The 17,282-nt window shown below is 46.0% G+C and overlaps 2 protein-coding genes across 2 annotated transcripts in view; one reads left to right on the plus strand and one right to left on the minus strand.

The window, feature by feature from the left end:
- Positions 1 to 1,119: 1,119 nt before the first annotated feature.
- Positions 1,120 to 13,446, plus strand: LOC120667617. The gene is made up of 2 exons (XM_039947658.1): positions 1,120 to 3,034; positions 12,998 to 13,446. The coding sequence occupies exons 1-2, from the start codon at positions 1,120 to 1,122 to the stop codon at positions 13,444 to 13,446; spliced, it is 2,364 nt and encodes a 787-aa protein (XP_039803592.1).
- Positions 12,599 to 17,282, minus strand: part of LOC120664723 (zinc finger protein BRUTUS-like) — a 48,373-nt gene continuing 43,689 nt past the window's right edge. The window contains exon 15 of the mRNA XM_039944030.1: positions 12,599 to 12,838. The gene's annotated coding sequence lies outside the window, so the exon portion shown is untranslated. The remainder of the gene's footprint in view (positions 12,839 to 17,282) is intronic.

A 17,282-nucleotide genomic window follows, 5' to 3' on the forward strand; every position in this document is an offset into this window, starting at 1 on the left:
TGCTGGTAGCTGTGCTCGTCGGCGGCCAGCAGGAGGCGGGGGCGGCGGCGGTGGGCACGGCCCTGGCGGCGGTGGGCACGGTGGTGCCGGGCGGCGCGGCCCTGGCGGCTCCCGGTAGGCGACGGCGGGAGTCCTGTCGGGACAGAAAAGGGAGGATAGTTTTGTTCCCTTTCTATTGGGGATTGAAGATATAATATTGGGGATTGAGAAAAAATAAAGGGGAAAGGGAGATGGAAAATCAATTTGTTGGAGTGGGTTTTTTCACCATCAATTCCCTATATTGAGAAAAAGTGGAAAGGGGATAGGGAAAAATCAAATTGTTGGAGTTGCTCTTACAACACTGTTCTGGTGCATTATGCCTCGGTGTCACGACAGTAGCGTGACAAACCGTATGGTTGTTTTACGTCTTCATGTTTCTTTTGCGTATTTACTTGTTTCAGTAGTTGAGCCCTGCGTGGCTGTGTGGTGGGCCTGCGTGGCTGGTGTGTGACTTTTAAGTCGCCGGGGTGTAACCAAAAACAGAGGGGATATTATCAGAAAAGAAACTATGAAACGGAAGAGGACAACCGGTCCTCGTTCCTCGCCGAATCCTTGATCTCGCTGTGTGCTTACTCACGCCTCGTTCATCCCGATCGAAGGCCACGGGTGGTTACAGTGGTATCAGATTCAGTCCTTCCTCGGCATTCTACCAGTTCGTCGCCGGATCCCACCGCAGCAGGTTCGTTTCCGTTGATCCTGTTCCGCCGCCGCGAATCCCTACGATTCCGGCGCCCACGCCCCGTCGTCGACTTCCCGTCGTCGCCGGCCTCCGCATATCGGCGGTTAGCCGTTCCGGCGCCGCCGACCATCTCGATTTCTCGCGCCGCTTAGGTTTAGTTGGGATCCAGCGTGTGATTGTTGGGATTTCTCGGCTTTTCGATTACTTGTTCGTCGTGTTTGGATTCTGTGATTCCGTCGATCCGAGACTGGCAAACGAAGTGGGTAGTGTTGAATCGGCCTTGCGACACCTCGTTGCAGGGATCGTACCTCGTAATTCCCCTTTACGCTGTTTCGATTTGCGGTGGATCCACCACGGCGCCTCCCAAGCCATCGGTTCAGACGCAGTTCATCCTTGACGCCATGGCGTCATCGACGCAGCGTGAGGATGAACGCTGGGACCAGATGACGGAGAGCATCGATTTGCTCTTCGCTCGGATGGGTGGTGTGGAACGCGTTCAGAGTCAGATGGCCGCCCAACTCGATCTGAGCACTCAAGTCATGGATCAGTTGCTGCGTGACCAGAACACTTTGGCTAAGCAGATGGATACGACAGGAAAGACAGTGTCCAACCTCGCTCAGCAGTTTTCGTCCTCAACACAAGCCCCATACGGCCGTCAACGTGTATTTCCAGCAGATTCTTCCAGTTCGGGTGAGCCCCCTGTTAATCCTTCATTTCCTGCTGCTGCTCATCGCCACGCTGTACCTAAAATGTCTTTTCCCAAGTTCACTGGTGCTAATCCTACAATTTGGCGTGACAAATGTTTGGATTATTTTCACATTTTCAACATACCTGAGACACTTTGGACCCCTACTGCTGCTATGAATATGGATGATAATGCTGCCAAATGGTTACAAGTGCACAAGTTGAAGTATGGTCTAGGCACATGGTCTGAATTTATAGCTGCTGTTGAATCACACTTTGGGTCTTATGCTTATCGTGATGCCCTCAATGACCTCATCGCCCTAGAACAGGAGGATTCCTTGGAAGAATATATTGCCACTTTCACAGATTTGCAATACCAAGCATCCATGCATAATTTGGGGTTGGATGAAATTTTCTTCGTTACACATTTTGTCAAGGGTCTGAAACTGGATATTCGTGTTAGTGTGCAATCTCAGGCACCTGAGACAGTTAAAAGGGCTGTGATGCTTGCTAAGATACAACAACAGTTATTGGACAGTAAAAAGCTCTACAAGCCCAAATCATTCAATGGGCTAAAGTCACAAGGGACAATGTCCAAGAGTGACAGCAGGTCTTCTTCCTCCAGTAGCTCTTTATGGAAAGAGAGGCAACTCCGGGATTATCGCAAAGCAAATGGCCTGTGTATGTATTGTGGGGATAAGTTTGACAAAATGCATGCCACCACTTGCACTAAACGTCCCCAGGCTCAGGTTCATGCATTGGCAATCAATGACCTAGACCAAGCTTTAACTGAAGAGGTTCTCACTCAATTGGCAGTGGAGGATTCTCTGCAGGAAGAATTTGAGCAGCTATCTCTTAATGCTTTAGCTGGCACCGCTTCGGGTGAAGTCATGCGCCTTCGAGCAACTGTTAAGAACAAGGTAATGTTAATTTTGCTGGACAGTGGCAGCAGTCATAGCTTTGTCAACTCCTCTTTTCTATCCACTGTGGGTATTACACCAGTACCTGTTTCTTCCAAGAAGGTTAAACTTGCCAATGGACAGATACTTGTGAGTGCTGCAATAGCACCTGACATGGAATGGTGGTGTCAGGGGCACACTTTCAGGACAGACTTGCAAGTGTTGGAGTTGGGTGCTTATGATGCAATTTTGGGGTATGATTGGCTGAAACAACATAGTCCTATGACTTGTCAATGGGAGCAGCACACTGTGGAATTCATGGAGCAGGGCAAACTGGTTACACTTAAGGGAGTTCCTCCAACTCCTTTAACATTATCTGCAGTCCAGGCTGACAGCTTTGTGAAGTGGCATAAGGGCAATGACATCTGGGCTTTAGCAATGGTTGATTTGGAAACTCCAGCCCCTTCACCTCCTTCCCCAGAGATACAGACCTTACTGCATGAATTTGATGATGTCTTTGCTAAACCAGCAACTTTACCCCCTCAGCGTGTTTATGATCATACAATTCCCTTACTTCCTCATACTACCCCTGTTAATTCCAGACCCTATAGATACTCTCCTGTCCACAAAGATGAGATTGAGCGTCAAGTAAAAGAAATGCTCACTGCTGGACTGATCACTCATAGCACTAGTCCATTTGCTTCCCCAGTGTTATTGGTCATGAAGAAAGATGGTACCTGGAGATTCGTTGTGGATTATAGAAAGCTTAATGATCTCACAGTCAAAAACAGATTTCCTTTGCCTATTATTGAAGAAATCTTGGATGAGCTTCATGGAGCTAAGTATTTCACCAAACTGGACATGACTGCAGGTTATCATCAGATTAGGATGATGGAGGCTGATGAATATAAAACTGCTTTTAAAACACATCATGGTCATTTTCAATTTAGAGTAATGCCTTTTGGGCTTACTAATGCCCCAGCCACTTTCCAATGTACAATGAATGAGATTTTGCAGCCCTTTCTCAGGAAGTGTGTGCTTGTGTTCTTGGATGACATATTGATTTACAGTTCCTCCTTGGAAGAACACTTGCAACATTTGAGAGCAGTTTTACAGCAGTTACAACAACATCAGTTTTATCTGAAACTGAGTAAATGCTCTTTTGCTCAGTCACACATTAATTATCTAGGACATATCATTTCTGCTGAGGGTGTTGCAACAGATTCCACCAAAATTGATGCTATGCTTCATTGGCCTACTCCTACTACTGTGACTGAATTGAGGGGTTTCTTGGGCCTCACTGGTTATTATAGAAGATTTGTCAAACATTACGGCATTTTGGCCAAACCTCTCACTAACCTTCTCAAGAAGAAGTCATTTCACTGGGACTCAGCTGCTGACACTGCATTCCAACAATTGAAATCAGTCTTGACACAGACACCAGTTTTGGCATTACCTAATTTTGATATCCCTTTTGTGGTGGAAACTGATGCTTGCGCCACAGGAATAGGTGCAGTACTGATGCAACAAGACAAACCCATTGCATTCTTGAGCAAAGCTTTGGGCCCTGTTCACCAGAATTTATCCATTTATGAGAAGGAGTTTTTAGCCTTAATCATGGCCGTTGAAAAATGGAGACCATATTTGCAAAGACAAGAATTTGTTATTAGGACAGATCATAAAAGTTTGTCATACCTCTCTGAACAGAATCTCCAATCTGACCTTCAGAGAAAAGCCATGACTCGACTAATGGGATTGCAATTCAAAGTGGTTTATAGAAAAGGGAAAGAAAACGTGGCTGCTGATGCTTTGTCAAGGGTGGGCCATCTGTTTGCTATACAGGCTGTTTCCCAAACTACACCAACTTGGCTTCAAGAGGTTCTCAACTCCTATCACACTGATTTGGAAGCTCAGAGGTTGTTACAAATGCTTGCTGTTCAGTCACCCAATGCTCAGGGATATTCCTTAGACAATGGATTGATCAAGTACAAGGGTCAGATCTGGTTGGCTAACAACTCAGCACTAAGAACCAAAGTAATTGCCTCTTTGCATTCTAGCCCTATTGGAGGTCATTCTGGGATCCAGTCTACTTATTATAAGATCAGGAGCTTGTTTCATTGGAAAGGTTTACACAAAGCAGTTGAAGACTTTGTGAAGCAGTGCCCTGTGTGTCAGCAAGCAAAACATGAGTTGTCTCCTCCTGCTGGCCTTCTACAACCTCTTCCAATTCCTGCTGGCGCTTGGCAAGATATCTCCTTAGATTTTGTCGAAGGTTTACCAATGTCTGGTCACTGCAATGTGATCCTAGTGGTGGTGGATCGATTCACTAAGTATGCTCATTTTATTCCTCTCAAGCATCCCTTTACAGCTCATCAAGTGGCTATCAGTCTATTGGATACAGTGGTCAAACTTCATGGTATTCCTTCTTCGATTGTCTCTGATCGGGACAGAATATTTCTGAGTAATGTGTGGCAACAGATTTTCACCAGATTGGGTACTAAGCTACTGCATAGCACGGCTTATCATCCGCAAACTGATGGTCAGACCGAGAGGGTCAACCAGTGTCTGGAGATGTATTTGCGGTGTGCCATCCATCAAGCTCCCAAGCAATGGAAACAATGGCTTCCTCTAGCAGAACTTTGGTACAATTCTTGTTTGCATACTTCCTTGGGCTGTTCTCCTTTTCGTGCACTCTATGGCCATGAACCGAATTTGGGGATACTGTCATCTTCAGTTCTTACTGCTTCTGATTCAGATTCCTCTGTCACTGAGATTCTGCAAGCTCGTGAGCAGCACACTGCAATGCTCAAGGATCAATTAGCCATTGCACAAAACAGAATGAAGTTGCAAGCCGATCGTCATCGTGTTGACAGGGTTTTCCAAGTTGGGGAGCAGGTATTGCTGAAATTACAACCTTATGCTCAACAATCGGTGGTTAATCGTCCCTACCCCAAACTGGCTTTCAAGTTCTTCGGTCCTTTCACCGTTCTAGCCAAAGTTGGCATGGCTGCGTATAAGCTTGATCTTCCTGAGGACAGCAAAGTTCACAATGTGTTTCATGTGTCACAGTTGAAAGCTTTTGTCCCGGATCACTCCCCTGTTTACTCAGACATCTCCAAATTGGTTGATCTCAGTTCAGTCAACACTGTACCTGAAGCTATCTTGGATCGTCGGTTGGTCAAGAAAGGAAGTGAAGCGATTCCTCAAGTTCTTATTAAGTGGAGCAAGTTTCCTGCTGCTGCTGCTACATGGGAAGACCTCTACGTGGTCAAGGCAAGATTTCCGGATGCTACTGCTTGGGGACAAGACAGTTCTGGTGGGGGGGGACCTGTCACGACAGTAGCGTGACAAACCGTATGGTTGTTTTACGTCTTCATGTTTCTTTTGCGTATTTACTTGTTTCAGTAGTTGAGCCCTGCGTGGCTGTGTGGTGGGCCTGCGTGGCTGGTGTGTGACTTTTAAGTCGCCGGGGTGTAACAAAAAACAGAGGGGATATTATCAGAAAAGAAACTATGAAACGGAAGAGGACAACCGGTCCTCGTTCCTCGCCGAATCCTTGATCTCGCTGTGTGCTTACTCACGCCTCGTTCATCCCGATCGAAGGCCACGGGTGGTTATATTGGAGATATAATATTGGGGATTGAGAAAAAATAAAGGGGAAAGGGAGATGGAAAATCAATTTGTTGGAGTGGGTTTTTTCACCATCAATTCCCTATATTGAGAAAAAGTGGAAAGGGGATAGGGAAAAATCAAATTGTTGGAGTTGCTCTTACAACACTGTTCTGGTGCATTATGCCTCGGTTCTCTCTCCTCACGTTAAGCCAGAGCTGGCTCGGACCGCTGAAGGAGGCCTGACGGCAGTCGGCAGGGCACCAATCATGGCGTTCCAGGCTAAGGCAGCGGGCAGCAGCGGCACGGTCCAGTATGCCGGCGAAAAGCGCCACTGGCACCGACACCGGCTGGTCAGCCGTGCATGCCCGCGCGCGCCGGCTGCGGTCGTTGGACGGATGCGGGTCGCAAGTGGCGGTGGGCGCGGGAGCAGCGAGCAGGGCAGGTGGCACGCACGCCTTTTGGGTGGACGGTCTCATGCTCTCTGCCAGGTGGAGCGTCGATTACTTTCCCTTTCGCCGCTTGAGAGGGTCTTAATTAGAAGTCTTTTACGTATATATCATTATAAAAATTTATGCTTACACACGTATTATTAAAAAAATTGGAGATATTTGTGTACCATCGTGCGAATTTTGTTTTATCTGTGTGTCATTCCGTCCACCTTCCATTAGAACTTAACAATTTGTTTATCCTGACAAGTGGGACATATTGTGACAGCCTAGGTTTTTAATTAGCTAATCCAAATTTGTTAGCACCAAATCATATATTATTAACCAGAAAACTTTGAAACAAATGCCTGAATGTCTATGTGTCTAGGTGTATATGTGCTTAGGTCGAAAACTTTAAATAGTTTTTAAACTGACGCAAGTTTGCATATGAAATTGAATAGGCATCTCACTAACGTCATGACAAACCAAAGTCTAGTTGAAGTCAAAGGGAGAAAACGAATTTTTGCACATGAAATGACGAGTCTTTCAAACCACAGTTCTCGAAAATTTAAACTATCTTTCAAATTTTAAACAAATATGCTTTGAAAATAATTTCTAAAACATAGCTCAAATAAACTTTTGCCCTAAAACCAAAGTTGTAGAGTTTTAAATATGGAAAAACTTTCGTGTTCAAGGATTTTCAAGTTGCTATACAAAAATTGAAGAAAGAAATTTGAATTCAAACTCGAATAGGGCGATAACGTACATTCATCAAGAATTTAAATTTAACTCTTTATCTAGGCTTCAAATGAGTTTGTGCCTGAAACGAAAGTTGTAGGATTTTGAATTTTAAACAACTTACGTATTTAAACTTTTTCATGATCCAATTGAAAATTTTGAGAAAATTTAAAGTCAACTCTCTGACTTCTCTCTCTTTCTCTCTCTTCTCTCTCTTCCTTCACTCCTCTGCTTCGTTCCTGCTTCCCGAGCACAGAGCTGAGCAGTCATCATGGCGCAGCTAGCACACGCGCCTGCTTGCCCCGTTCCATCGCCGCTGGAGCATTGCCTCCCTCCTCGCTGCGTCCCTGACCCGGAAATGATGCCCTTCGAGCACGCGCCGCGCCCTTGCCGTCGCTGACGCTCCGCTCCGCCCGCGCACGCCGCGCCCCGACGGCCGGTCGACGACAACCAGGCCCGGCCGCGCCTCTGCTCCCACTCCCGGGCCTTTAGTGCAGCGCCACTTACACCTCCATCCCCTCCTCTCACTCCCTGCTCGCCTACAAAAGGGTCGCCGCACTCCCCTGCTCACGCCTGAGCACTTCCACGCCGAGCTCCCTGTCCGAGCCAGCCTCGACCCTCACCAACCACCCAGGCATGCTCACCCCCTTCCTAGTCCACCTCCCTGAGCCTCCAGTTAGCCACCCCGGCCACCTGCCTCGTCGGAACAGGGCCGCCATGGCAACCTCCCAGACCTCCGCGCCGCGCCCCCACTTCCCCATGCCCTCCACCCTAGCTGACACTCGGAATCGGTCCCTCACCACCGACCGAAGCCTCCCAGCCCGGCCTCGCCCTCTCTCTCTTGCCGGAGCGGCGCCGCCGCTGTCCGCCACCACCGCCTCCGCTACTGCATGCCGGCGAGCCCCTTCCGGCCGCCCCCAGCCCCAATCGAGCCCACCTAGAGGTAGTGCGTGGCCTCCTCGTGCTGTTTCCCCTCTCCTCGCTCGCCGAGATTCGGCCGGGCGCCGCCTCCTCTGTTCTTGGCTCCGGCCAGGGGCATATTTGCAAGCCCCCAAATCATTCCAGGGGCCTAGATGTAAGATTTCGTTTTCAAAAATAGCAAACTTATAAAATCAATATAAATTCGTAGAAAAATTGGAAAAATGAAAACTCAATTGATCTGAGTTCCTTGTTACTAGATCTACAACTTTAATTACATGCACTTTTTCATTTGCTCACTGGTTTTTGTTCTAGATTAAATACAAATTTATTAGTCCTTTATTTAGATCTCAAGTTCTACCCATGATCTGTAGGTGATTTTTGGATAGATTGTTGTATAATTCAAGTGTAGGACTCTGTAAAAATTTGAACTACATTTGACACTCCAAACTATAGGTTTATTTAAATTTTTCTTTATGTCTTGATTAATTAGTTCTATTTGTACTTGCTGGTTAACTTTGTTTCATGAGCTGAAACTTTTTCAAAACCTTTCAATTGTTGTTTAGTTACTGTACAAAATGTTTGAGAATTTTTAGATAAGTGGAACCACTCCAACTAATTAATAGCATGGATATTTACACTAAATCAAGGAAAATAGTTCCTATGCATGTAAAAATCTAATATTTTTACCAAACCTGTTATTTGAGTACTGTATCATGATGAAAAAAGTTGAACCTCTAGAACTTAGTAGAACTAGCTGTGAAAATTAATTTTGTTCCATATAGCTCTATTTATTACATTTTTCATGCCTAGTGTACTGCTCCTTTAAATCTGAAACATTTACAATAGGCTCATAATAGGATCATAAACACTTAGTTAAATTTTCAGTACTAGTACTTAACTGGTTTGATCTATATAAATTAATCTTGTTTCTAGCAGTGGCTGTGTAAAATAATTATCATGTTTTTTCTGCTACATGAAACTTGCTGAAATTCTTACAGTAGGATGTTAATTAAGTTTCTTACCATGTGTGGAAATTTCATGACCAGAGGATGTAATTAACTACACTTTCACTTTATACCTAGCTCGCACATGTTATATGACTAGGAATGAATTAGTGGCGTTTTGGAAAATTACACTAGTTCTTTTATGAACTAAATCACAATAATTAATACTCTATAAATGATTGCCCAATATTTGGTAGATGAGTTGCTTTACAACTTAACTTGGGTTACTTAGGTTATAATCCTACAGTGGATTAATATAAGTTTTGTTACCATCACAACAACTCATGCATATGCATTCATGGAGATTCAACTACTCTCGCTGACGGTACGTACGAGCTGGTGCCGGAGTCCGAGAGTGAGCAGCGTGAAGCTCAAGTGAATCTAATTGAAGCCACTGGACATCCGAACCAAGTTTCGGAAGAGCCCAAGGCTAGCTACGCTCAGGAAGGCAAGCCCTGGAGCATGACCTAATACTTTCAACTCTATGCAACTCTATGCAACTTATTGTTTCTATATACTTGTGCATTTAAGTTTACATGAGTTGATTGAAACCTTAGTTGCATGATCCTAGGTACCTATGCTTGAACACTAGTTGGTTTAGGTCGCTAGTTAGCTATGCTAATGATTCGGTAGAAGTCGAGTGATTTCGTGTCACTCGCGAGCTCATAGGAGTTGAATGTCTACTACATGCTGCAATCATAAGGTCCATGGACGGGGCTATGGTACTTATTGATGCTCCGTCTGTTTAGTGAAAAATGTTAAGGCCGCAATGTGTGGTAGTGGTGGTTAATCGTTTGAACGTACTAACCACATGCCGAAAAATATGATAATCGGTAAGCTTAAGTACCTGATCGGCCCGGGGAGTGGACTTTTTCCTCACCCTCTTTGAACGTTATTTCTCATGCGGCCACATGCGGGTGCAAGCGTGGTCATGACCTGACGTCGACCGTGGCGTGGGGCTCTTGTAGTCGAAGGGGGTGACCCTAATCCACGAGCCGAAAAGAAAAGGGAAATGTTGCGTGGGGACTCGGTTCCCATGCGTTTGTTTTGGTCTGCCTTTCCAGGTTAACAAATTCGATTCGAATCGTACGCCTCTCACGGATATTGGGACTGCTTAACCCTTTTGCCACATAGAGTAAGAAGTGGAACAATGAGGATGTTGAATATGGTTGAATGATGAAAAATAATTGTTTTCCACCATGTATGTTATTGGATAGATGCTCACTTAGAATGGTCAATTGAACTAGAATTTTGAAGCTAAAATTGGAAATTAAGGATTCACTCTTACTTGCTTTTTGGCGAAACAAACCCCTCTAGCCAAAAGCCTTGCATGTCTAGGTAGTGGGCCAAGTATACCCATAATCGGATAAGTCTTACTGAGTATTAGTATACTCACCCTTACTTGTGGCTCAATTTGTTTCAGGTGATACATTTGAGGACATGGTTGCTAGTTTGACTTGGCCGTGTATTTTGCCTCCTGGTTGGTCGGTGGAGTGGGACACGACTCCGGCCGATGGTGATAACAATGAGTGATGTCATGTATGGGCTTCATCATGACATATTGTATCGTCGTTTATTGTATGTAAGCTTTGTGTTTTGATCGAAGCATAAGTGGATTCTTCGGGATTTTACCCGACAACACTGCCGGATTACTCCGTTTGAAGTGAGTGTTAGCCGGAATTACCTTTAGGGTGATGGTTAGCGCACTTAAGCCGGATTAATTCGGGCGGTTGTGCCACACCTATGTATGGAATCGACCATCTTATCCCTGCCTCTCTCTCCTCTGCCTCTCTGATACGACACGAACAGAGCATCTCCCGAGTGCTTTTTTCTCTCTGGAACCCTAAGCTCGCTGGCGTCGCTGACCCGGATCTGCAGGGCGCCGCCGGCTGGATCTGCACGGCGCCGCTGCCGCGGGCCGCCGCCGCCGTGGGCGTAGAGCCGCTGCCGCGGACGAAGGGCGCCAGCGCGGCCCCAGCCGCCGTGTCCGCAGGGCACCGACACGAAGGGCGCCAGCGCGGGCCGCTGCCGTCGCGTGTGCAGGGCACCTATGCGGGTCGCCTCATGTCTTTTTTTTTTTTGGCCTCATGCGCCTAGCAGCAGCATGGCACGGTTTTTTTTTTTGCCTCGTACGCCTAACAGCAGCATGGTCACGATCTTTTTTTTGGGTCTCGTGCGCCTAGCAGCAGCATGGTCACGGTCCTTTTTTTTTTCCTCAAGCGCCTAGCAGCCGCATGGCACAGGCCTCTTTTATTTCTCGGACCTGCTCAGCCCGCAAGGAAAGAGGAGGGTAAAATGGTCTTTGTACATCTCCGTTAGTCACCGTTAGGCACTATTCCATCCAAAATGGTACACAGGTAAAAGAAATCTCGCGCGATGGTACGCATGTATCTCCAAACACGTAAAAGACTCCTTAATTAGTCCAGATAGTTTAAAGATCGAAATTTTATAAATTTTAAGCTAAAGATATTAAAGATCAAGTTATATTGTAAAGAAAATATTAGGATCATTATCCATTACCACCGTTTGAAAACGTATTAATGCATGACACCACTCTTATGGTAAGGGTGACCATAATGTGCTAGAAAAATGGTCTTTATGCAATAAATGTACTCTTAGGGACTGTCCATATACATTGCACAAGTGATCTTTTTAGCATTTATTGCTAAAGTAGTCCATATAGCTATGGACCGGCCACAAGGGATTAAAATACACGACTTTTTGAATTCACTATTTACAAATCAATATAAAATGGAAATGGTTGGCAACCGTTGGTAGCCTAGCCGTTGGCTGGAATTAGGGATGGCAACGGGTACAAACCCGTCGGGTATCACTAACCCAAACCCGCACCCGCCAGGATAAAATCGTACCCGTTAAAAAACCCATACCCGTCGCGGGTATGATTTCATGCCCGTACCCGTACCCGTGCGGGTTTTTTTGTACCCGCGGGTTTCCCGTACCCGATAGAAGAAGCAACAAAATTTAATAGAAAACATAAACAAATACATAATGCATTATAGCCAAATGAGTCTATGAATAGATAATCATCGATGGGAATGGAAGTACATGAGCCTAAGTCTCTCTTAGCATGTGATTAGACCTTATTTTGATACAAGACCTTGTGACATTAGTATTTTAGGTTATATGTTGTCGGGTTTATTGTACCCACGGGTTTGCGGGTTTGGGTACTTGAAGAACAAACCCGCACCCGCAAACCCGACGGGTACGAAGTTTATCCCATTAAGAAACCCGCGGGTATAGAATTTAGTTTATGCCCGCACCCTAATAGAGCAAAAACCCATCGGGTTTCGGGTTTCGGGTACCCGTTGCCATCCCTAGCTGGAATGTAACCGTTGCTCCCAACCTTCCACTCCATGTTTGCCTACAAAAACTGAGCTCCAGCTGCTCCAACCTGCACATTTCCGATTGAGATGGATCCCTCCAACAGAAAATTCACAAACCAAAATGATGAACCTTCAAACCCCACAGACACACGTCATGACTCCCCTCCCCAACAACTCCCTAACAATTTCATCCCATCTCAGTTTCCCCAAAGCTTGAACCCCAAATATTTCCCCAATTTGTACCCATTTGGTGGCCCAGCCAACTACCCACCATATGGTCATTCTCCTCCAATATTTCAACGACTTCAACATCAAGGAAAATGGGCACCAGCCAGCTTCCAAGGTTACCACTTGCAAGAAAATTTGGTGTCCTCACCAAATCAGGTGTTTGGAGCTGCAAGCACCAGAGGAACCTTTGTGCCACAACCTGTCACTTTGGTTGTACATGGTGCCAACACTTCATCCCATGGGTCAGAGTCATCAACCCCCTGTGCTGCAAGACACCAAGAGAAGCAGTCAGTTTCCATTGAAGAGTTAAGTGATAGTAGTGAAGAAGAAGTGGCAAGGAGAGCACAACGCATCAATTGGTCAGAAGAAGAAAACCTACGGTTACTTTTTGCTTGGTTAAATAATTCAGTTGATTCTGTAAAAGGAAATGACAAGAAGCAAGAATATTATTGGAAGGATGTAGCTAGTGAGTTCAACAGCAACCGGCCTACAGATGTCCACATGAGGACAGTCAAGAAACTGAAGACACATTGGGGTACTGTTAAGAGGGAAATTGCTAAGTTCTGTGGGGTTTATGCTAATGTTAGAGCTACCTATACCAGTGGACATTCTGATGACATGATCATGGAGAAATCCCATGCATGGTACAAGAGTCAATCAAGTGGCAAACCTTTCACTCTGGAGTATATGTGGAGAGAGCTCAAGGATCAACCAAAATGGCGTACAGTCGTCAAGAAGGAGTTAGGCAAGAACAAGAGGACTAAAATTTCCGAGTCAGGAGCTTACACATCATCATCAACTCAGGACACTGAACAAGAATCAGCAAGTAAAGAGAGGCGCCCTGAGGGACAGAAAAAGAAAAAGAAAGACTAAAAGGCAAAGGAAAAGGCACTTTGTCTTCTCCATTGGGGAACCCGCCATCTCAAAATATAGTGTTGTACAATGAAACTATCAAGATTAGAGCTGAAGCATTACTGAAATCAGCAAAAGCACAAGTAGAATCGGCCAAAGCAAAACGGGAAGAAACAAGGATGAAAAAGTGGTTGGCGTACATACAATTAGAAGAGAGAGATACTTCAAATCTAAGTCCACAAAAGCTGAAGAGACATGAGGCTGCACTGCTCAAGTTATCTGAAGAACTCGAAGGCCAGTAAAGAAGTTGTCTAAAGAAGTGAGCTATGTGTTGTTAATGTACTCTTTGTATGGTTAATACTTAATGTATGCTTAGTGTATGATTAATGCTTAATGTATGCTTAGTGTATGGTTAATGCTTAATGCAATTGTCCGCTTCTACTAATGGAATATTGGTAAGTTTTTTGTGTTCACAAATATTGTAGCCAGACTAAACTCTAAAAAATAGCTGTTGGAATATTGACAAGCAAAGTAGCCGTTTGAATATTGACAAGCAAGTAGCAGCTTCTGGCATGCTGACAAAAGTAAAAGAAGATGTTGGTATGCTGACAGAAGTATCTGTTGGCATGCAGCCAGACCCACTTCCAAAAAAGAGCTGTTATAAAACTAGCCGTTGGAGGGTATGCTACAAATAGGAGATGCAGTTCAGGAACACACAATTGCATTCTGAAAGCCCAACTCATTGGCCCTCACCCCAACAGCCAGACCCACTTCCAAAAAATGTCATCTGAATCCCAAGATCAATCTGCTCATTCAGATGATTCTGTTAACAGCGAAAAATTTGAAGAGATGATGTGGGCAGAAATCAATGACCCCATGGATGCTGTCGGTACCATGCAACTGGGGTACCCACTCCTACTGTGCCAAGACTCACGTAGTTATCCGTAACTACGCCCTAAGGAGCTGAGCAGCCGGACCCCTGGGGTCTGACTCCATCTCACCGGACCAACGGTCCCAGACCCGCTTCCCGCTCGGGGACGGGTCCGGTGTCACCACGTGTCCCAGAGGTGGAAATGCTCAGCACCTATAGCCGCAGACCCGGACCCCCGCAGGTGGGTCCGGGACCTCCACGTGCCATCCGGACTCCCGCAGATGGGTCCGGGACCTCCACGTGCCTATCCGGACGCCCGTGAGCTCTCGGCTCAGCTAGCTACTCGGGAGGGGTCCGGAGCCACCACACAGACGTGGGCGCGGGTGCAAGCCTTCCGCTGGAAGCTCCCTCACCCACCCGCATTAAGTGCGAGTGGTTGAGGCGGGCTCTGCTGCCTCTTGGCACATGACAGCTTTTGTCAGTCCACACTGTGGATCGCCAGTTACCGAGGCGGCTCGTCAGTTACCAAGGCAAGCATTAAATACTCAGCGCTGCGCACATGGGCGACGAGTCATGATGACCAACTACTGACTTGAGCAATAGTGCACGCTGCTACAGTGGATGAGTCAGTAGTTCGGCGCTTCATCATGACCTCTACGCGCGGCTGCAGAGGCTAGACTATACTCCGATAGGACAGCTCAAGACCATCCCTGGTCAGAAGCTACGCACGGAAGCCGACGACAAGATCTCCGGATCTGAGGCATTGAAGGCCAAAGTGTAGTTTATAATACATCGCCGGGTCCACCTTTTGGGGCCCCGCTCAGTGTACGTGCTCCCCTTGGACATATAAAAGGGAGAGCACGTGTAAGGATCGATGGACCAAGAGGGGGGGTGAATTGGGCCTTTTTCAAAATTCTAAAGCAATAAAACAACCTTAACCTATGCAAGGCTAGTAAGGCTCAATTCACCAACCGGCTAAACAAAGCAAACTACACAAGCTAACAAAGATATGAAACTAAGCAAGGTAGAGCTAAGCTATGATCTCTAAGGTCAAGCACATGAAAGAAAGCATGAAAGTAAGTGCTTGAAATGAAAGAGAGTGCAAGAGACAACCGGATTTTTCCCGTGGTGTCGATGTGTTGGCACACACCCCTAATCCACGTTGTGACACTCACTAAGAGTCTTGTCACCTCCCATGTCACCGAGACTTGGGCGCTCACTAAGAGTCTCCGTTCACCATCCCGGCGTGGTGGAGCTCAAGCCACGTACAATCTTCTTCTCCGGGCTCCCACAATCCTTGGCAAGCTCCGCGAGAAACACTTCGATCACCAAGATCGTCTAGGTGCTGCCAAACACCAAGAGTAACAAGTTCCTAAGCCTTCACTTGACCTACACTCAGTTGGCCCTAGCTCAAGCACACTTGCTACACTTGCAATGGATGAGTTCTTCAAGGTTGAAGCACAAACTAAGCACTAGATCTTCTCTCTTTTGCTCAAAGCTCTATCTCTTCTTCTCAAGGGTGGCCTCAGGTTTTCAAGGTGTCAAAGGCAACTGAAATGAACCAGGGAGTACCCTTATATAGAGTGGAGGAGGTCACATAGCCGTTGGAAGTTTTCTGCAGAGAAACCGTGACCACCGGAAGAACCGACGGTATAGAAAATATAGGCATCGGTTCAACCGGTCTCTCTGTGTCAAAGAAGTAGCCGTTGAAGTTCTGACACAGTATCCACGCTTGCGTCATTGCACCGGTGCATGCTCCGTAGGGGCATCGGTTCAACCGGTGCTGAAGAGGTTCGCTGATCAACTCAAACAAGCGTTCTGGAACAAAGTACATCCAATGCACCGGTGCTTTGATTCTGAACCGTCGGTTCAACCGGTGCTGAAGAGAAGTTGGAGTCCACCAAACATGCTCTCTGGAACAAAGGACTTTCATTGCACCGGTGCTTTGATTCTGAACCGTCGGTTCAACCGGTGCTGAAGAGAGGTTGAAATCCATCAAAACATGCTCTCTGGAACAAAGGGCTTTCATTGCACCGGTGCTTATCTTCTTGACCATCGGTTCAACCGGTGCTTTACTTGATGTCTGCCTTCATCCAGAGAAGATAGACCAACAGGGCATCGGTCCTTCCGCCATGCATCGGATGCTCCGATGCTAGTGCACCGGTTCAACCGGTGCTACTGATTTTCTTTGTTTTCAGCTGTTTTGACTTGGATTCGAATGTGACTTTGATTGTTTCTTCTTCCAAGAGTTGTGTTGACTTCTGTTGACCATCTTTTGCTGTTTTTGAGTGAGTGTGTAATATTTCTAGGGCCAACTCAAGATTGATCAAGCTACTAACTCATGAACCCCTCTTAATAGTGCGATCACTACAAAACTATAAAACCTATACTAACCTAAGTGTCCTTCTCAACCTTGTGACACTTAGGACTAGAAAGATCCTTAGCCTTGACAAATATAAGTTAAAAGCCGAGATCGCCTTTTTGAATGATCGAAATTTGAGGGGCCTCTTTTGACATATGACCAAATGAGCGATAATGATCTATTAAGCTGCACAAACTCATTAGTCACAATAATGGTTGTCATTAATCACCGAAACATACCTTGAGGGCCTAGATGCTTACAATCTCCCCCTTTTTGGTGATTGATGACAACACAACCATAAATAACGAGAGAGCGAGAATGATAAAGCAAGATAAACACATAAACACAAGCGAACTCGAAAAGAAGGACCAAAGAGCTCAACGGCTCAAACGAAATTCATAGATATGTCTCAAGGCACGGCATACTCAAGCGACAAATGTACATATCCATGAATTAACACCAAATGTGATACAAAGAATCAAAGTCCTGATAACCACGAGCTCTCTCTAGCTCTACCCTCCCCCTAACTCTCTACCCTCCCCCTAACACCTCTCCCCCTTTGGCAACAAAGCACCAAAAAGGAAGGCGATCTAATCCTGAGCTGGAGAAGGCGGGGTCTTCCGG

The sequence above is a fragment of the Panicum virgatum genome, chromosome 3N (genome assembly GCF_016808335.1).
Source record: "Panicum virgatum strain AP13 chromosome 3N, P.virgatum_v5, whole genome shotgun sequence".
Lineage (NCBI taxonomy): Eukaryota > Viridiplantae > Streptophyta > Magnoliopsida > Poales > Poaceae > Panicum > Panicum virgatum.

Bases quoted from the DNA above. Each gene is read 5' to 3' on its own strand.
- LOC120667617 (XM_039947658.1), top strand. From the start codon at position 1,120: ATGGCGTCATCGACGCAGCGTGAGGATGAACGCTGGGACCAGATGACG. The intron at 3,035-12,997 runs GTACCTGGAGAT...ATTCTGTAAAAG, and splicing joins ATTGGTCATGAAGAAAGATG to GAAATGACAAGAAGCAAGAA.